Source organism: Gymnodraco acuticeps, unplaced genomic scaffold (genome assembly GCF_902827175.1).
Source record: "Gymnodraco acuticeps unplaced genomic scaffold, fGymAcu1.1, whole genome shotgun sequence".
In the NCBI taxonomy this organism is placed as follows: Eukaryota; Metazoa; Chordata; class Actinopteri; order Perciformes; family Bathydraconidae; genus Gymnodraco; species Gymnodraco acuticeps.
Window position 1 is genome coordinate 22,296 of NW_022990413.1, and position 22,061 is coordinate 44,356.

The following is a 22,061-nucleotide window of genomic DNA, read 5'->3' on the forward strand; positions in this document are numbered from 1 at the left end:
TGAAAATGGCAATTTCTGCAGCCCGGGCTCTCTTGGCTGACAGGAGATATTTCATCCCCGTTGTCACCAACGTATTAATAAAACATCAGGAGCAGAGTGCAGTCCCAGTCTCTCTCACACACACAAACACACACATGCACAAGGACACACACATACACCTTGAAATAGACTGTGTGTACAAAATGTGTACAGCACTCACACGCATGTGCAAAAAATACAACATGGACAAAAACACACACAGTCACGATTTTTCTCCTCAATCACATGCCAGCATCTGCCATGAAAATTTCATGCTGTATATAATGTCCACTTAATGTGTTGGCGCTTAGAGAAACGGCGCCAGCACTTAGTCTATGTGTCTGTCTGTGTGTGTTGGTGTGTGTGTGTGGTTGCATGTGTGTGCACTCTGCTGTATGCGAAAGGGTTAATCATATCATGTTTCCGAGGGGGGTTTCGCAGACCCCTGTTCTCGTCATACAATGGCCAAAGTGATTGTATGCAAATGCAGGCTGACCTCAATGCACCCTTTGCCTGATTTCTATGAATATGAGTGTGAGTGTGTGTGTGTGCGTGTGTGTGTGTGTGTGTGTGTGTTGTAAAATATGGTTATTAAGGCAAAGCAGGATTGATGAGCGCAGCTATTTTACACACAAACACACACATTCACCAGTTCCCTTCCCTGGCAGAGTGAGGGGTTTGTGGTGAGAGAGACCCCCCCCTTCCCCCCGTTTAGAAGACATGAAATTTTTAACGGTTTTGCGTTTTGTGTGTGTGTGTGAATATGATACCGTGTGTGTATGATTTGACGCCTGTGTGCAAGTGTTTCTGTTTGATTTTGCATTTGTGTGTGCTACTCTGAGATGGAGGAGGGTTGTGTGTGTGTGTGTGTGTGTGTGTGTGTGTGTGTGTGTGTGTGTGTGTGTGTGTGTGTGTGTGTGTGTGTGTGTGTGTGTGTGTGTGTGTGTGTGTGTGTGTGTGTGTGTGTGTGTGTGTGTGTGTGTGTGTGTGTGTGTGTGTGTGTGTGTGTGTGTTATGTGTGTGTGTGCATGCCTGGTTATCTGGCCTCTCTCAGACTGCTCAAAATTCATTACAAAGTGACATCAGCCCAGCCGGAGACAAATGATGGCTGGATGAAAGGGAGCGCTGGGGCTCGGCTAGGATTAGTGTTAGCTTGCGCTGGCGACACATATACACACATACACACTTGTCCACACACACTTTCTCTCTCTCTCTCTCTCTCTCTCTGTCTCTCTCTCTCTCTCTCTCTCTCTCTCTCACACACACGCACACACACCGTTTAATCCACTGGCAGAACACTGCAGATACACAGAATTATCAAACAAGGGGCTGAACTCTCAGAGATGGGCAGGCTAATCTGCTAATAGTACAGAGCTGCACGTGTGTGTGTTGGTTTGCATGTGTGTGTCTGTGCATGCGCGCATATTTTTAACAGAGGTAATACAATATCTATATGCAGTACGGTAGTGAACATCTACACACTCTCTGCATGGATTTTTAATTTTCACTTTGGCTTTATAGAGTTGAGCAGGCATGGGCTATAGGATACTGTTATTACTGGTCTCTAATAAAGTAGAATGGATAGCATTTTCATTCAATAGTGTTTTATATTGAAAGAGTAAAATGTTTTCATGTATAATTAACAGCTCTCTAACCTGAAATAAGAAGAATAAGAATTAATGTATGAGAATATATGGAAGGAAAGGGGAAATATTTTAAATTTTTTGAGGAAATGTATAAACCAGTAAATAATATTAGGTTTTTTCTTAAAGTACATACATGGTTTTTAAAATTCCTTCTGTAGCAAGGAAACCAAAATGAGTGTTTTTTGTCAACAACTTCCCTGTTTTCTGGCAGTTCGTCGTTTTTTCAGGAGCATTATGGGTAATGTAGACCTTTCTTCTGTTCATTTTCAGAAGACACTGCTGAGGATGGTGAGAGACCCCCTCGCTCTTCCTCCGGGCCTGGACTCAACCTCACTGACCGAGACTCGACTGACAGCAGGAGAACTGACCGTAAGTACACACACTCACACACACTGTACACACACAAACACGCATACAAAACACATATGAAACGCAAGCTTCCCTTCTTTTATAAGTTATCGTCCATCTCTCTCTCGCCTTTAGATAAGGTTTCTAACATGTGTGTGTAACATGTGGACGCTGCTGACTAGCCTCCATGTGACCTGCTTTAATCGTTTCCATCTGACAGAAAGAGAAAAAGAGAAAGACCGGGTAAGAAGGAGAGAGAGAAAAAAAGGGATAAGTTGAGTGTTGTGGATATTACCAGGCAATGTCCAGGCCCCAGATTATTTTTTAATCAAATCAGTTTGCGTGCTTGTAATTTATAAGCGCCTTGCATTAATCTTTTCTCGTTCTTGTGCCCTCTCCGATGACATATTAATTTTTCATAAGCGCAGGATTAGATGGGGGGGGGGCTGTGTATATGTTTTTCTAATATTGCACCGCATCCTTGCAACACTTAAATTAGTTTTTTTCCCTCCCTTCATTTTTCTTTCTCTCCTGTTTTTCCCCCGTCTCAATCCATCCCTTAATTGTTGTCCAATCTGTGACCCTATCACCGGGCATTACCTCAGATAGCAAAAGAGCACACGATAGAAAGCACTGTTTATCCATTTGTAAGAATGGCAATACTGTAAGCGGGGAGGGGCCACAATCCCTACAAGACGGCTTGGTGTTTTTTGTTATTTTGGGGCGAGGTAGGGAGCACATAATGCCTCCGCTGCAAGGCTGTGGTTGGGATAGCCCTGGCTTTGTTAGATTTGATTTACCCAAATAAGAATTCATATGGTCTTTTTATGTATGAGATGGAAATCCATGGCTGGGGATGAATATTGCATGGGGTGCTTTTTTTTTTTCTCTCTGTCATTGCATGGGGTTCTCTTTCTCATTCTTTCTCCCTCTACTAATGTATCCTGCCCCACTCAATCCCCCCCCCCCCCAACTCACACACCTTCCTCTATCCATCTCAAACTCCCTCCCCACCTCCTCTTCCTAGCATGCCATACCTAGCTCCATAATGTGAGGCTCAATGAGGCAGAAGGAGAGCTGAGTGAGGCTGGGGCCTATTAGTTTAGCTAGTCATCTATCTTTCAGCTCTATCTCTCTGACAGGCCTGTCTGACGGACTGGCGGGGAACCACCATCCATGCATTTACCGCCGCATATTACTGCCGGCGTCATTTAACACCACCGCACACAAAAAAAGTGTCCAGGTTCCTCCTTCTTTAAATCACGCTTACGTATGTGCGTGTCCCCTAGTGTGGTTTATCAGATGTCAGGAATGTATTTAATAAAGCAGAACCTTTTTGAATAATTTGTTGCATCGGGGTCGGCTGCAAATTTGGCTAGAAAGCCAGATGTATTATCGCTAGTGGTGATTTATTTTTGCATTTGGATTACATGAGGTTTCAGAAAGTCAAAATGCCAGGAAACGCAAAAGGGAGCGTGGAGTGTCAGCGCGTTGTTATGCTAGGGTTATCATCAGAGACAGGGCCTTGTTTTTCTCTGTTTCCAGCGTAAGTAGTAAGATTTAGCATCTCTATCCTCAGACCCAATCTCTGGCAAGCTGTGTGTGTGTGTGTGTGTGTGTGTGTGGTGTGTGTGGGTGTGTGTGTGTGTGGTGTTGGGGTTGTGTGTGTGTTGTGTGTGTGTGTGTGTGTGTGTGTGTGTGTGTGTGTGTGTGTGTGTGTGTGTGTGTGTGTGTGTGTGTGTGTGTGTTGTGTGTGTGTGTGTGTGTGTTGTGTGTGTGTGTGTGGTGTGTGTGTGGAGATCTCCAGGGATGGGATTAAAGTGTGACCAACTGAGCAGTGTGTTTGCGCACTTCATCTCCAAGACCGAGATCCTTTAAACAAAGAGGGGCAGATAGATGGAGAGGGGGAAAGAGAGACAGAGAAATACATATGGGGGGGAGGGGCAAGGAAAGACACAGAGAGTTCTTTCCCCTTTGCTTCATTTACGTTGTCTTTTATAATCCCATGTCACTTTAGATTAATTATAATCCATGTTACATTTTCCATGCAAATGTCCCCGATGTGGATTACTTCCAGATAGCTTTGTGCTGTGTGTAGATGGTGCATGTCACGACCATGGCTCAGGGCCCCACTTCTTATAAATAACCAACTAAACAAAGGCCCTCCCATGGAAATGAGCCTGTCAGGCACACTTAGGAGATCTCTACCTGCTTCAAATTAGCAAAGAAATGACTCATTGTTCTTACAGGCAAATTATGTATTAATTTCCAGTACAATTTTGCATTGGGCAGCTATGGGTGGGAGACCAAGTGGAATCGCATGCAAATCAGATGTTAGATATTCCATATTAGCTTGTTCATCATCATGTACATTTAGAATATTTTCAGTCTTTTCTTTATTATTTGCATGCATCTTGCAAATGATTCCACTTCGAGTTGAGAGCTGTGCTCCTTTTCCTGTCTCCCCAAAATGAGATTAAAATATATTAAAGTTATTAGCATGTTTAATTACAGGCCTGCAGCTATTTCTTTGTGCATGTATGTGTGCTTTTCTGAGTAATGACAGCTTGTTGAACGTCTCAGACGATTTGTCAAATGTGACAAGGCCATGCTCATATTTATCTCTCATTAGAAGACGAGCTGGAGATGGCAGAGAAAAGGAGGGCTAGTCATTAAAAAAACACAAACTACAAGACAGCTGCTGTTTAACTGCCTTTTCTCTCCCTCAACATCTGACTATTTCTCTACATCTCACTCCTTCCCACTCTTTCTGTCTGCCTCCCTCCGGCTAGATCCGGGCCTGCTGAGTGCTTCAGTGGGAGTTTGGGGTTCAGAGTGTGTTGCTGTAATGTTATCAGGTGACCGGGGGTCAGCCTAATGCGTAACCTCGGAGCAGTAGGCCAGTAAATCATGCTGGCCGGCCCTCCCTCGCCTGTTTTGGCCAGCTCTCCCTCCTAGATTTACTACTCTGTAACCTTAGCCAGTCTGCCAGGGCTCAGGACAGCTAAATTGAATACTAAATCCAAGCTGCCGCCACCCAGCCTGCTCCTTCTTAATTGACAGCCCCCCCGCCTCCCAACACTATGCTCTTCTGCTCTGTTTATGGGCCTTTTTTATTTTCAAAATGTCAGGAATGGAATCTAATTGTTTTGCAGCTTGTACAAAAAAAGATTGTGTTGAAGTTGGAGGAATATAAGGATTCAATGATATGTTTATTTGGGTGAAAATCGAATTGGCTTGGTTCAGTTTGCACAGAAAGTCTCACCCTTTCGACACAAAGGGCAGATTCTAAAGCAAATTGTGAAAAAGCATTAGCCATGATGGTGCCCCTGCCTTTTGAGGAACAATTTGAGACAGAAATATCCTGAGGTGTTTAGAGCTTCTCTCTCCCTTTCTATCATTTCTGTTTCTCTACCTCGGTACTCCATTGGAGCGCCCACTTGTCTGTACAGAAGTGTGTGTATGCAGCTCCCTAAACACCATTGACAGTTGCAAATAAAGATGGGTGGTGAGTGTGCCGCTCTCTCCCCCTGCAATGCAAAAGGGGTTGAGTGTCATAAATCACCTTTTGATTTATCTAATCAAGCAAGGTCCTGCTGCATGCAGACATTTGTCATTGGTGGGGGGGGGGGGGGAACGGTGTCAGGTTTATTCTGCCCCTCCGCTTCACTGGGCTGCAGCTGGTGGAGCCCACCTAAAGATGAAGGGATGGAGGGGAAAGAATAGGCAGGAAAAGGGACATTAAATGTGTGGCGCAGAGACAAAGGAAAATAAGAGGATGTGAAACTGCTTACAAGGATATGTGGTTTTCTCGTATAAGTGGATAGAGTTTGGGTTGTTCAAGCCGCCAAATGTATTTGTGATACAGGTGATCATATCTGGAGGATATTCTACAATTTTGCATGCCGTTCTATGTCACAAAACAACGTTATTATTCACATTCGTAGGCCTTGCCATTTCAAGCTCCTAAGTGGCCATAGAGACAACTGCTCTCTCAACATTCAAGGTTAACCAACGTTTTTTCTTCTACTCCACACGGGTGTCACAAGTGTTGATGAAAGCGCGAGGTCGTAGGCAAATCTAAACCAGAAGGACAGATCTACGTGTCGCAGGCACACACACATGATACACAAACATACTATATATTTACATTGGATATGACAGTAATCAAAGGTGATCTGTGGGCTCTTTCCCCCGCCGCATTGTAAATGTGTTTTCAGCCCCCTTGTCTGACAATCGCCTCATCTCCTTTTGCAGGGATGTAATTTAGTTGCAAATTGACTGCAAGACGGGGGCAAAAATTGAAAGTTGAAATTAGAAATGGTCATAACAAATATAGCGGGCGGGCGGAGGCTTTGGAAAAGGTCAGGTGATGAGACGGGTGCTTCTAGGCTGCACCCATCTGACCAATGAAGTGTCACAGGCCTGTCATGAAGCACACACACATGCATGGACACAGAAACACACACACATAAGCCCTGCAGGGGCCATCACAAGCAGTGGAAGACGAGATTACCTCACTATTCTGAGCTGCAGAGCAATTCTCGGATGTTCTTGGAAATTCACATTGTGCCCTTGTGTTTTTTTTGTATTCTCCGCTCTCCCTCTCTTTCTTCCTCCCTCCCTCTCCCTCTCTCTCTCTTGTCACTTTCCTTGACAGGCCAATATTTCAGGCTCCAGATATAGGGGATTACAAATAAAATAAGTGGAACGCCTACTTAATGCAACAGAATTAAAATGCATGAACGGGCCGGAGGAATTGATATGCGCCCAATACAAACACGAGCCACAGAATAATATGAAATACAAAATGTTTTTTTCAAACCCCCCTTTCCATGTATCAGTGCTTTGATTTCCCTTTTTTTTCCATTTGTGCATCTAGCGTGAAGCGTTGATTCGCAAGAGTGAGGCTCACATATTGCCTTGAGTGACCAGACGAGGGAGGGGAGGCAAGAGGAGGGGGGTGATGGCTTAGGGAGAGAGGGAGGAAGAGTGCAAGGGAGAGGGGGGAGGGAAGGAAGGAGGGAGAGTCGCTGTGTCTTTGTGTTGTGCCGAGTGGGTAAATTGCAGTGGCAGAGTATAGCAGAGCCTGCATGCCTTGTATCTCAGGATGAGGCTAATGAAAGATTTATCAGTGGCTGCAGCATTTACTAAATACAACCAGAGGCTGATCTCTCCACATTGAGCCCCGCTGTTAACGTCACACACGCTTACACGCACACACACAAACAGATACACACAAGCAGCGCCGCTACTGTACCACCAGGCGTGACCAAGCCCCGAAATGTAGCATCTTGTTCAGACAGAGAAGTTGTCGAGGCAGCTGGGGAAATGTATATGAACTAATGAAGTGTATAATATTACCATAACATTTAATGTATGTCTTGCTGTGATAATGAGCCTGCTCGAGTTTTTCTCCATTTCACATGTCCTCAGGGCGGAAACACGTCAGTGTATATGAATGTGAATTATGCAGTTGTATCCAAGCTTGTGTTGTCTTGGTGTCAAATCATTATTTTAATCATCACCTATGTCTCATTGAATATTAATGATGTAAATGTGTTTATCTTATTAACTATGTAATATGTTTGTTAATAGTCCTTTGACTTTGTGGACTAGAAGCCAAAAAATGTCAGACATCTCAATGTATTCGCTCAGTTTTATGCACTAGATATGTTCTAAAATAATATTTCTCATACAGTATGTATGTGTGATTTATGGGACGCTATATATCAAAGTGACATGGCTCTTATGTTTAATATGTCATTTTGCTCCAGAAGTAATTCCAAAAAGCTCAATTTAAAACATAAATCTACTGTTTAGCCATCAATCATTTTGTAATTTTGCAGCTTTGTGTTTTTTTTTAAAACTGTTGTTTTCATTTTCAATGTTTAACGTTCTGACTTTGTCTCCCCTTCTCTCCCTCCCTCCACCGTCTGCCAGGAATGAATGCCACATCCAAAGAGGTTACCGGACCGAATGCTATGGCGAAACATTCCCTCCTGCCAGATCGGCAAAACGAAAGCCCGCCCAAAAGGCCAAAGTCTGCTGAGGGGAAGACCTCTGCAAATGAGCAGGTAAAGATTTTTATTTTCGCTTTTCTAATGAAAATATATCTGAATGTTGTTGAGCTTGAGTTAATTAAAGTGGATATCTGGCAATTCAAAATAGATTGATTCATGTTTGTTACAAAAAGACAATAGTTAATGAAGCAGATTCTCCTTCATAAGCACTAATGAAATCTAACCTTCACTGTCACTTTGGGACGAGCTAATGGGAAGATACTTATGAACTGTAAGTAGTAGAAATGCTAAGCTAAGCATTTAGCAATTGCTGGCGCCAGCTTTCTATCAAAGGGTTAAACGCTGCCCGGCATTCCCTCCCTGACAGAGCTTTTTAGCATCAAGCGCAGTATCCCAGTCTTTGTGCTCTTAAGTGGAATACCTGCACTAGCCTTAGGCCTCCCTCCCTGCTTCTTTCCCCCTTTTGCATCTCTTAAATGATATGTGTTTTTTAAATTAGATTATGAAGTATTAGCTTGTCTGGTTTCTGGGCCCTGCAAGGAGGGAGGACTTAGTCATTTCAGAAATGGATTCTATTAAGACAGGTGGTGGGGAGGGCAGCTATGTTCAGAGTACTCCCTGTAATGAGGGCATGGCGCAGCTTGGTAGAGTACACACCTTGTCATCTGTAATACTGATTAGAAATTCTAGCCATTCGTGTTTTCTGCTAATAAAATTGCATAAGTTGAGAGACTTAAGTGAATTACATGAACATGGTTGATCTACATTTTCTGTGTTAAGGTGGGTATGGAGGTTGGTGGGATGCGGTAGGTGGGCAGTGCAGAAGAGAAAGGATGATTTTATAGATGAGCAGATTTGACCGCTAACAGTGCAGAAGACATCAGTTTTAAAATCTTTTTTTTTGAGAGGTGATCTCTGGCTTCTTTAGTAAACATGCTATAGGCTCTATTTTGTAAAAAAGTATGGCACTTAAGAGGACACGTTATGCTAAAAGTTATTTCTGCACATGCTGTTATTTTTTTCCAGTCCCAATCAGATACTTATTTTTCCATCTTCTTTTTTTAAGGTTCAGCAGTGTCCATATTGCAACTACAGCAGTAAAGATGCCAACCGTATGCAGCTCCATGTGATGTCCCAGCATTCCATGCAGCCAGTGATTCGCTGCCCACTGTGCCAGGATGTCCTGAGCAACAAGATTCACCTGCAGCTGCATCTCACCCACCTCCACAGTGTGGCCCCTGACTGCGTGGAAAAGCTGATTATGAATGTAGGTTGAAGTAATGATTATGAAGATGTGTGTGTTTGTTTGCTTATGTGTGTCAGCAAACATGTTTTTGCAAATTCTGGTAAAATGGAAAAGTGTATTGTGTCCCTTAAAATTATTGTTTTCTAGACATATAGAAAGTGTTGTATCATCATTAACAAATGCATATAATAATAAATGTTATTTTGTGTTGATAGGTTGTTGGACCTGACACAGCAACACCAAATAATACAATGCATCCCCAAACTGGACAAGACAAAGTTCTGTCTTCAATGGATTCCTCTACCTCTCTTACTGATGGGCCAGGGAAGTCTCAAGGTGAGCAGAATTTAATATCTCAGTCATTTATTGTTGACTTTATTATATAAATATATACATGTTTAATAATTGGGTTCATTCCGTTTTTCGAAAAAGAAAATATCAGGAAAATATTATTGCAAAATAAATTATGTTGTGTATTATTGTACTTCAAATTGTATTTTCTACTTTTAGGAAACATCTCAAAGGATGAGCTGAACAACCAAGACAAAAATGAATTGGATCTGCAGGCTGAGGAACTTAAGCCCCCAAAGGAAGCCTCAGAGGCCCCAGGCTGGAAGAGAGCTAGCGGATTAGGACATGATAGCAAGTCCCCTGATACCCTACAGGACCATCTCAGTGAGCTCCAGAGGCTCCAGCAGCAACAACAGCAGCTCTCAGTATCTGAGCGTCATGTCTACAAATATCGTTGCAACCACTGCAGCCTAGCCTTTAAGACAATGCAGAAGCTTCAGATACATTCCCAATACCATGCCATTAGAGCAGCCACTATGTGCAGCCTTTGCCAGCGCAGCTTCAGGACATTCCTGGCGCTCAAGAAGCATTTGGAGACCGGGCACCCTGAACTAAGTGAAGCTGAGGTGCAGCAACTCATAGGAAATCTGCCACTGAACGGAGATATCACTGAGAGCGAAGCCAGGGCCTTGGAGGAAGCTCAGGCCTTTGAGCATGACTTAGACAAAGATGAGGAAATGGATCAGGAAGAAAAGCCTAGTCCTACTGAAAGTGATAGTGGATCTCTGCTTGATGAGATGGGATCAGAACCAAAAAGGACCCTACCATTTAGGAAAGGGCCCAACTTTACGATGGAGAAATTCTTGGACCCTTCACGGCCTTACAAGTGCACAGTATGTAAGGAGTCCTTCACCCAAAAGAACATCCTACTTGTCCACTATAATTCAGTGTCCCACCTGCATAAGTTGAAGAAGGTTCTTCAAGAGGCGTCAAGCCCAGTCCCACAAGAGACGAGCAACAGCATTGACAACAAACCATTCAAATGCAATACATGCAATGTTGCCTACAGCCAAAGCTCAACTCTTGAAATTCATATGAGGTCAGTGCTCCACCAGACCAAAGCCAGAACAGCCAAAACCGAAATGAGCAGCAGTAGCAGTATCACTGGCACCAGTGGCCCAGTGACTGCAAAAAGCCCATCCCCAAGCGTGCAAGCGAACAGCAGCCACGCAGACACTGCTCGAAGTGGAACACCGTCTGCTAACAAAGAAAACACTGTGGAACCCAAAGAAACTAACAGCAGCAACAACTCAAAGCAACTCATGACTACTGACCATCTTTCAGCACAGGCAGCCAGCCACCAGTCAGCGCAGTCTGCAGCCCAATTGCAAATGCAGCTTCAACATGAGCTCCAGCAACAGGCTGCCTTCTTCCAGCCTCAGTTCCTGAATCCAGCTTTCTTCCCCCATTTCCCAATGACCCCAGAAGCACTTCTGCAATTTCAACAGCCACAGTTCCTCTTTCCCTTCTACATCCCAGGAGCAGAGTTCAACCTAAGCCCAGAACTTGCAATGCACTCAGCAGCAGCTTTTGGAATGCCTGGTCTTACTGGATCATTCCTAGAAGACTTGAAACAGCAGATGCAGCAGCAACACCAGCTGCAGCATGCTCAGGCCCAGCAGCAGGCTCAGCAGCAGCAGCAGCAGCAGCAGCAAGCCTCTCAGAACCAAATGCAAATGCAGCAACAGAAAATCCAGCAATTGCAGAACCACAAATCCAAAATGGAGTCCCAGCTGTTTGTCTGAAATTCAGATGTCAAAGATGCAGAGGACCAACTCGGAAAGAAAGAAAATCGAGCAAAGATGGAAAATGCAGCCGAGGCATTCGGTGATGGAGGAAAAGACGGCAAAGACCCTCGGAAATCCAAATTCTCTGAGCCATCGATTCCTCCTCCACGCATTGTGTCAGGAGCAAGGGGCAATGCAGCCAAAGCACTACTGGAGAACTTTGGATTTGTACTGGTCATCCAGTACAAATGAAAACAGACAAAAAAAACCAAAAGAAGACAAAGAGGGAGTTGAACAAGTGCAAATGAACACGATAAGCTTGAGTGTGGAATGTGCGGGAAACTCTTCTCCAATATGCTTATTCTCAAAAGCCATCAGGAACATGTGCACAGTCAATTCTTCCCATATGTGGAGCTAGAGAAGTTTGCCCAGCAGTACAGAGAGGCTTATGACAAACTCTATCCAATAAACCCTGCTTCACCTGAAACTCCACCACCAGCGCTACCACCCCCTCCCCCTCCCCCACCTACTACTCCAGCCCCGGTGACTGCTCCTCAACCTCCCTCTACATCAATGACCAAGCCCCAAACCCGAGTACCTTCACCAGTTTCTGCCCCCAATACAGCCCAAAACCAACCATCTCACCAGGCACCACCAGCCCAGCCACAGCCCCCTCCTCAACAACCTACTGCCCCTCCACCACCACCTTCTCAAATGCAGCTCCCTGTTCCCATGGATATGCCTCTATTTTCACCTATGATGATGCAGTCTATGCAGCACCCAGGCCTGTCACATCAGCTAGCCCTCCAGCTGCCTGGTATGGAGTCCCTTTCCTCTTCAGACCTTTCACAGCTCTGCCAGCAACAATTAGGTCTTGATCCAAACTTTCTCCGCCAGTCCCAGTTTAAAAGACCACGCACCCGTATCACAGATGACCAGCTGAAGATCCTCCGTGCGAACTTTGACATTAACAATTCTCCCAATGAAGATCAAATTCAGGACATGTCAGAGAAGTCTGGCTTGCCACAAAAAGTCATAAAGCACTGGTTCCGTAACACTCTCTTCAAAGAGAGACAGCGGAGTAAGGACTCTCCCTACAATTTTAGTATTCCTCCAATTACTACATTGGAAGATATTCGAATTGAACCAGCGCTCAGTGCGCATGAATACTACAGAACTGAATCCGCCTTCAACAAGAGGTCCTCTAGAACCAGATTCACTGATTTCCAGCTGAGGGTACTTCAAGATTTCTTTGACACTAATGCCTATCCAAAGGACGATGAGATTGAGCAACTTTCCACTGTGCTCAATCTACCATCCCGGGTCATTGTGGTGTGGTTCCAAAATGCCCGTCAGAAAGCCCGCAAGAGCTATGAAAATCAGGCAGATTCTAAAGATAATGAGAAAAAAGAGCTGACAAATGAGCGATACATCAGAACCACTAACATGCAGTACCAGTGTAAAAAATGCAACATTGTGTTCCCACGCATTTTTGACCTTATTACTCATCAGAAAAAGCTATGTTACAAGGATGAGGATGAGGAGGGGAATGAGGAGAGCACGTGTGAGGAATATTACAGTATTGACCCAGTTCCAGCTAGGACCCCAACACCTTTTGAGCCTCCCAAACAGTCTCACGGAACTGCCAGCAGTTCTGGTTCAAGCTCCCCTGTGATGGCCTCTCCTCATGCCAGTATGGGGAAAACTTCCCAAAGCCAGAAATTGCCCCTGAAACTGAAACTAAACCAACTGAGACTGCCCCCTCCCCTGTGGTGAAGTCACTACCAGAACCCCGACCATCAAAGGCTAGCACACCTCAGCCACCTCCACAGAAAGCTCCCCAGCAACAAATGTCAAGACCCCATTCCCAGCCACAGGCAGCTGCTGTGCCCTCAAGTCCACTCTCACTGGCCCTTTCCTCTCTTACAAACAGCCTGCCCCATCAGATGCTTCAGTACCAGTGTGACCAGTGTAAGATTGCATTCCCCACTATGGAGCTCTGGCAGGAGCATCAGCACATGCATTTCTTGGCTGCCCAAAACCAATTCCTTCACTCTCAGTTTCTTGAAAGACCTATGGACATGCCCTATATGATATTTGACCCAAACAACCCTCTAATGGCTAGCCAGCTGTTATCCGGAGGCCTCCCTCAAATCCCATCTCAGGGAAGCTCTGGTTTGGGCTCTGCTGCAGGCTCTGGGTCAATGAAGAGAAAACTTGATGACAAGGACGAAAGTGCTATCGATAAAGATTGTGGAATGAGTAGTGAAGAACAACACAGAGATAAACGTTTGAGAACCACCATCACGCCTGAACAACTGGAGGTTCTCTATGAAAAATACCTACTTGACTCTAACCCAACAAGGAAGATGTTGGACCACATTGCACGTGAGGTTGGCTTGAAGAAGAGAGTAGTGCAAGTTTGGTTCCAGAACACCCGTGCAAGGGAGAGAAAAGGGCAGTTCAGGGCTATAGGTCCCTCCCAGTCCCACAAGAAATGTCCTTTTTGCAGAGCACTGTTCAAGGCCAAATCTGCTCTAGATAGCCACATAAGATCTAGACACTGGCATGACGCTAAGCAAGCAGGCTTTAGCTTGCCAGCGAGCCCTATGATGAATCAAGACAATGAAAGAGGTGAAAGCCCAAATAAGTATAACTTCTTTGACTACCCACAGCTGCCTACCAAGACTGAGCCAAATGAGTATGAGCTGCCTGCTGCATCCTCAACTCCAGTCAAACCATCTGAGGCTCAGTTAAAAAACTTCTTGAGCCCTTCATCCTTAAAAGCTGAAAACTGTGATGAAATTGAAGGGCCTAATAATAATTCAGCCGAAGCCTCATCTTATGATTTTAGTAGGATGGACTTTGACGAGACATCATCTATTAATACAGCCATTAGCGATGCTACAACTGGAGATGAGGGTAATAACAATGAGGTTGAGAGCCTCACAACCAATGGAGGAGACAAGCTGAGTGACAACAAGAGTGGCATTGCATCAAGTTCTGATGGCGGCAACGACAGATACCAATACAGCATGGTGAGCCCTGCCCTCAGCTTCCCCGGAAGGGACTGTGACTCTTACTACAGCTACAGAGACGATGAAATGGATGACTTCAATGACAGAAGTGAATCTTCAAGCCTTGCTGATCCCAGTTCTCCTAGTCCCTTTGGGACAAACAACCCCTTCAAGTCGGGGAAAGGCAGCAATTCTGGGGATAGGCCAGGCCACAAACGATTCAGGACGCAGATGAGTAACCTGCAACTGAAAGTCCTCAAAGCCTGTTTTAGTGACTACCGCACTCCAACAATGCAAGAGTGTGAGATGCTCGGCAATGAGATTGGACTCCCCAAGCGTGTGGTCCAGGTCTGGTTCCAGAATGCCCGTGCTAAAGAAAAGAAATTCAAGATTAACATTGGAAAGCCATTTATGATAAGTCAAGGCTCACCAGAAGGGCCCCGGCCTGAGTGTACTCTGTGTTGTATAAAGTACACAGCCCGGATGTCCGTCCGAGACCACATCTTTCCAAACAGCATATCGGCCAAAGTGCAAGAAATCCTGGTAAACCAGGTCGATAGAGAAAAGGACTACCTAGCACCGACCACTGTCCGTCAACTGATGGCCCAGCAAGAGCTTCGACCGCATGATGAAAGTTGGTGAGGGACTCATCCTGCCTGGCCAGCAGCACAGGACTGCAGTGGACAACAATAATGCACTTCATGGCCTCAGCCTACCCTCAGGCTACCCAGGGTTATCTGGCCTTCCGCCAGTGCTACTTCCCGGGGTCAATGGGCCATCATCACTTCCTGTTTTCCCACCCAACACACCCGGTGAGTTAGTATGACAGTGAAAAAAAAAGTTTAATAGACTAGAAGCTTTATGAACTGAACTTTATCATGCACTATTTTCTTCTACTATACTACTGTTTGTTCTGTATCACAGTGGTGTTTGTCAAAAAAGTCTTATTTTTAAAACTATTTTAAATTCAAAATGGTGGGAGTGCATGCATAATGTCATCATCAGAGTTGAACTGCTAATTGATATTTCAGAGATTTTTTACAACAAATGTGTCTATATCATGGCTTTTGTTTGTGTTGTTTGTTGTTTCCTTATTATAGGTTTGGTATATTTATATTATAATATATTGGCAGATTGAAATAATCATAAAGCGCATGTGACAGTTTTGATCCATAACAAAATCTTATCAAGAGTGTTTAAGACTCAGCCAGTGACAAATTAAGCACCTATATCTTTTCATATAAACATTAAATTTCCATAGTGATTTTGGTTTGACTATCTAAATATTAAATATTTCCATATTTATATACCACTGTATTTCAGCTTTAGCGTCTCCCGGTGCTGGCATGCTTGGGTTCCCTACACCAGCCACCCCCTCTCCTGCCATGTCTCTCAGCACTACCCCAACCAAGACTCTTCTGCAGACTCCTCCTCCTCCTCCTCCCACCTCCTCTTCCTCCTCCCTGTTCCCTCCACACCTTTGGCAGCAGTAAATCATACAGAGCAGCAAGGTAAAGACACAGAGAGAGACAGCAGCAAGAAATCTGGAGACAGGCCAGCGCAGATGAAGGCGAAGGACAGAGAGAACGAGAGCGGCCTACGCCCTGCGACCCCCAGCATGGCCAAGAAAAGGGAGAAACATGGTCCAGCTCAAGGGAAAGCAGCAAGTGAGACTCAACTAGACGTCGCACAGCTTCAGGCACTTCAGAATGCTCTTGCCACAAGTGATCCCAGCTCTTTCTTGGGTAGCCAGTTCCTGCCCTACTTTCTACCTGGATTTCAGAACTGCTTTTCTCCCCAGCTTCCTACAGGGGTCCAAGCTGGTGGCTACTTCCCACCTATGTGCGGAATGGAGAACCTGTTTCCATATGGCCCAGGAGCAGTCCCACAAGCTGCCATGGCCGCTGGTCTCTCCACGACCGCTCTCCTGCAGCAGTACCAGCAGTATCAGCAGTCCCTCCAGGATTCCCTGCAGAAGCAACAGCAGCAGCAGCAGAAACAGATTGAGCAGCATCAGAAACAACAACTGAAGCTACAGAAACTACATTCTGTGAAGACACCCCAGAGCATACAGAGCACCACCAACTCCCTCAAACCAAAAGAAGCTATAAAGGCTAAGGATAACACCAATAAAGGCTCTTCAAAAGAAAGCACAAAAGAAGAACCGAAAACAGATACCAAAAGTACCATAGATTTTCCAGACGCTTTTATTGTACCGTCCGTCAAGCATGAGTTTATATGCAGGAAGTGCCAGATGATTTTTGCTGACGAAGATTCTGTGGTGCGTCATCAGAAGTCCTTCTGTTACTTAGGACATCCTGTTACTGACCCCGCAAGAGACAGTGCTTCGAAAGGCAGTGAGCAACTACACTTGTGTTGCCTGCAATGTGGTTGTTAACGGGAATGAAGCACTTGGCCAACACCTTCAGTCGAGCTTGCACAAAGAGAAAACAATCAAACAAGCAATGAGAAATGCCAAAGAGCATACTAGATTATTACCTCACTCTGTCTGCTCCCCTCCTCCTAACACCACATCTACCTCGCAGTCTGCAGCTTCTTCTAATAACACCTTTCCACATCTCTCTCACTTGTCCATGAAGTCCTGGCCAAATGTCCTGTTCCAGGCCACCTCAGCCCGGAAAGCTGCTTCCTCCTCCCCGTCTGCCTCTCCTCCTCCCCCCCCTCTCCTCACCTTCAACGGTTACCTCAACTTCCTGCAGCACCTCAGGGGTTCCAACCTCACTACCCACCGAGAGTTGTTCAGATGAGTCTGACAATGAGCTAAGCCAGAAGCTGGAAGACTTAGATAACGCGTTGGAAGTCAAGGCTAAGTCGGCCTCTGGCCTAGACGCGAGCTTCAGTAGTATCAGAATGGATATGTTCAGTGTGTAGGAGTGGCAAAAGGATCCCTTGCTAAAAGAAAAAAAAAGAAAAAAAATAAGACTTTTTAAACTGCAGTTCCAAAGTTTCTCTTAACCCAAAAAATTACAGTACCAAATGATTGACTCAGGATTGTTTTTCCCATATTGATATGCTGGCAAGATATTGATTGATTTTTGTTATGGACAGAACTGTTGCAGATGCTTGACTGAGCTTATATTGTATACAAAAACATGGAGTAGGAAAAAATCCCACAGGCTCCCTTGGGGGGGCTTGTTTCAAGCCAAAAACTCTCACGATAGCAAATTGCACCTCAGCTGGATTGTTTTCCAAATGCTAGCATGTACTGTATGGGATGACGATCCAGAACCCTCAAAGAGAATCTCTCTTAGTTTAGATAGGTGTAATTCAGTAGCTTTAAATTCTCAGGTCAGAACATAACATTTCTCATTTGTTAAAGCAGCAACAAGCCTGGGTACACTTGGCTTATAACCAAAACATGTCAAGCTTTATCGGACGCATTTCCTTGATGTGTATAGAGTACCAAGAGACAATATTACTGTTACAGTGGACGATGTGCATATCCTTTTAGTTTTGCCCTATAAAGACAGTATGGTTTTGCCACTGAGGGAATTTAGAATGGTGAAGTAAATGTGTATGATGCCCCTGTGTTTGCCAGTTTGTATTACAACAAGCTGTATCTATTTCCCGCCCCCTTTTTTTCTTGTAGTATATACTAATCTGTGCCAACTCTTACCTTCTCACTTTGACCTCCGCTTACACCCTTTTCTGAAGAGGTAATAACTCTAGTTTTGATAGACTCTCTCGGATTATGTGAATATAACATTTTTCATTTGTGAATTGCTGTACTGTTACGGTACCTGCTTGTGTCTGGACTATAGTGCACTTATTTTTTTTTTATTTGTCTTTCTTTTTTTTTGAGTAGGCCATTTGTTAATTTAATAGGTTTTTGTTTGTTTGTATGTATGTTTGTGTTTAATTATTATTTGTGTTTATTGCAGCAGCATATTGGTCCATATTTGTTACAGGATTGATGCCTAACAATCTATAGACCTATTTAACAATTGGTGCATCCATGAAAGCAGTACTGTATACTTGAAACTGTTAAGGTACAAGTTGGTCACAATGTTAAAAAAAAGGTATGATTATTTACGTTTGCAATTATGCTGCTTTAAAAGGGGGACAACAGCATTTTTGTTGTATATTAAAAACATTTTTCATGTACTTGTAGGACTAAAAACAGTGTTACACCTAAACGCAGCCATTTACTGCATAGGTTGACGTCCTCCCATCAATTCTCCGGGCACTTCTGATGATCTACAGATAAAGTCGACATTTTAATTTTTAAATGATTTCAACATTGCAAAGTATTACCTTACAAAGTTTTGCTGCTACTGTGTAATGTTATTTTGCTTGCCATAAATTCTCTCAACTTTCTACCAGACAAAATACTGATCCATTAATTGCTTTGCTTTGCTATTTTTTATTTGATATTATTTTGTTATTTTGCTGTGGAACTAAGAATGTGAAAGCTGTCAAAGGGTGTTCAATTTTTTACGAATCACTTTCTAGTTTGGTAATTGAAACCAATGTGATTCATTCCAAAGTAACAGAAGGCTATTTGTATGAAAGACGAAGACTTGTGAACAAAGAAAGCTAAGCTGTTGTACATATTCGTAGTTGGCTGTGCATGGTACAAATTTATTAATATGAAGAAATGCAAAAATGTATTGCTTTTGGTATTTCCTATTCTGAGATGAGCAAGTAGCATGTAATGCAACTGTTTGACAGGTTAAATCAAATCATGCTTAGTTATTGTTTCAAACAATGAAATCCAGTAACATTTCCTCTTCTGTTTTATTATTGTAAAGGTGTTTTTTTTTTCTTCAAAGTTTTAAAGCAAAATGTCAGTTTTCATTTTCTGCGTGAGCTTTTTAATTGTCATTATTTGGATTTTTAGTATTTTAACATTTACTTTAATCCTGAAGACACTTTTCGATTGTGTTTCATAAGAGACATCCTGGCCTCCCAAGGTGCAATTCTGCCATTGTACAAACATGAGCGACTGTCCTGATTCCAAAGGCTTCACAACTCTGGCTTTTTGCCTCTCCCCACTCTGTGGCTCAGCATTATAAGACTGAACTGTCAGCTAGCATCATGTGCTAAGATGTTAGCATCAGACAGGACGCTTTCCACACCAAGGACTGGTAAAAGCTAACAAACCAACAAAGAGGATGGTCCAACAATATAACTGTACATAGATATTGCAACTGCACAGCAGCCAAAAAGAAAAAAAAAAGAACTTTTTAAAAAAAATGGATGGATTGTGTCATGTTTATGAGGACAGCCTTCAAAAGGCTGAAATTGGAATTGTTCTTCTGGATGTCAAAGGGATTTTCATGGCGCAATCATATCCTACACAATATGTACTCTTCAACATCTGGGTTACATAGGAAATGCACCCTGAGGTTTTAATAAGAAGAAGCCCCTATGGCTAAAACTTTAAATAAACTAAACCAAAAATGTTATTGATGTTTTATATATAGAGAGTAGTCGCATTAGTTTTTGTTACTGTACTGTTTGAGGTCTCAACTGTACCGTATCACGGTAATAACATGGTTTTGAAACCTTTTTTTTATTTTGTCACAGACCTGTTGTCATAGTTGAAATGACGTTTATTGTAGATGGTATTTGAACAACTTCTGGAAATAGTTCATCAAGTATGTTTGTTGCTCATTGTTGTGATACATTAAAAACTGTATCTGCAAACCAATCTTGTCTAATCACATGTTCTTTATTCCATTTTCACCATTCAATGTTCTCATCCTATCATGAAGTTGTATTGGCTTGTTTTTAATGTATCTGATTAGTTTGTAATCAGAATATATAATACATCCAAGTTTATTTCCCACAATACAACTGTCTTTTTTTTCAATTCTGGGTTAGATCTTGTCAATTGCATCATACAAAAATGTTCAAGTTGACTGCTAACAAAGTATGTATTGTGTCAACATCCCTCTAATGATTGTTACTCCAGTCCCTGACAGACTGAATTTCCGAATCATATAATGGGTATTTCCCGTCATTATGCTATTTGTGGTAATCTGACTCTAAGCAGATGCTGGGGATTATGTTTGGAAGTGTGTGCTAATCTGGATCTGATCAGGTGCAGCTCTAGACCCCTCCCATAAAAAGAAAAAAATGCCCACAATGATAAATCACAAACACGGATAAACATACATTTGGGTTATTTGTTATTACCTAAGAATGGTGATCCTGTATGTATGTAAGGACAAGGAAAGGGGGAATCACATAACATTTAGTCTCAATTTCAAATTAGATATTTAGTTAGATAGGTAGATACATATATAGATAGATAGATACGTTGGTAGGTAGAGAGACACATAGATAGATGAAATGATTGTGAAATTGAGTTTTGTGCTGCCGACTACTGCTTTTAAAATTGTATTATTAAACGAAATGTGTGTCAGTGTCAGACAGGAGGGGGACATTTTAGATCGGAGGTCAACAGATGCTGTCACATTAAAAATTGCACCTCAGGAAAACCTCAACACAATACATCACACCCTGCCAGCGGGACGTGTCCGCCACCAGTGTCAGGGTCACGGAGAAAGCCGACATTCACAAGTCGTTAAATCCACCTAATGAAATTTCACAAGGGCAGCAAAAATGAAGGGGAAGATGAGGATCTTTTCACTCTGGCAGAATCGCTTGTAGCCTTTATTGTTTCGCTTAACACACTTCAGTGTGCAGTGAAACGGCCGCGACATGTAAAAACCACAAAAACAGCTTTTTCTCCCCCCTCCTGACTTCACCCCTCGTCCTTGACGAATGTGCTCGGTGCACAGGGTGCAACTGTTCTGCTGAATGGCCCTTTCCTGTTGCTCACCCTTAAAGCGAAAACAGTTGCAGAGGTAGCGTAGTGCTCCCCCCGCCATATTATGGGATTGAATTTCGTTTGACCTTTGAGGAGAACAATGGCTGAAGGCCTTTCATTTTTCTGGCCTTTTCAGAAGAAGGACCTCTTTACACCGTGTTTTCACTGGGGTTTGCTAGTAATTCACAAGCAAGATGACAGGGTGATCTATGCACAGTGTATGTGTGTGTGTACACAAGGGTAGCACCAATGTTTTCTTTTCACGTAGACTGCAATAGTTGTGAGCATATTTTGGGTGCCATTCACCTCCTACAAAGGCCCTCTGAAGAGAATAGTTTGGACACAGTTTTGCTAAAGACACCTCAGCAGTGAGCGGTCTTGCCCTGTATACACGATAAAAGGTTTACTGTAAATTCGAAATGGCGTTTTCTGCGACCCATAGATCACTCATGACCATTAGGTTCCACCCTCTGCACAGAGCACCCTTCCAGCCACAGCTTTCCAGATGATACAGTGCAGAGGCTGCAGTTCAGGCAGATCTGCCTTTGAATAGCCTGCAGCCAATGGATTTTCTCTGGATAATACAATGTTTGGGACAGAGAGGCAGGGATTAGTCCAGACGGATACATCCACCACCCCCCACATGCCCAATCTAATTAGACTGGAATCAGTTTAAGATGAAAGCAAGCCCTAGCATCACCGCACTAAATACTGGAATTAGTATTCCCCGCATGGGAATTTAATGACGGAGACTGAAAATCCAATCACATTCGCTCCCAGTTTAGCCCCTCATGCATTGGGCCTAGACAATGACGAAACGAAAGAACAACAACAATGATTTGTCTGTCAATAGATATTGACCAACATCACATCTGAGGCCACTTGC

General features: G+C 43.5%; 1 protein-coding gene across 1 annotated transcript in view; it reads left to right on the plus strand.

Annotated features, from left to right (window-relative positions):
* The window catches only part of zfhx4 (zinc finger homeobox 4), a gene marked incomplete at its 5' end in the record, with an annotated part of 37,579 nt that extends 17,529 nt beyond the window's left edge, over window positions 1-20,050 (plus strand). The window contains 13 exon segments of the mRNA XM_034224932.1: window positions 1,935-2,033; window positions 7,956-8,089; window positions 9,102-9,302; window positions 9,497-9,617; window positions 9,792-11,605; window positions 11,607-11,667; window positions 11,670-13,064; window positions 13,067-14,994; window positions 14,996-15,188; window positions 15,700-15,834; window positions 15,837-16,705; window positions 16,707-17,051; window positions 17,053-20,050. Coding sequence (XP_034080823.1) covers window positions 1,935-2,033; window positions 7,956-8,089; window positions 9,102-9,302; window positions 9,497-9,617; window positions 9,792-11,605; window positions 11,607-11,667; window positions 11,670-13,064; window positions 13,067-14,994; window positions 14,996-15,188; window positions 15,700-15,834; window positions 15,837-16,705; window positions 16,707-17,051; window positions 17,053-17,268 — 7,511 coding nt within the window.
* Between the last annotated feature and the right edge of the window lie 2,011 nt (window positions 20,051-22,061).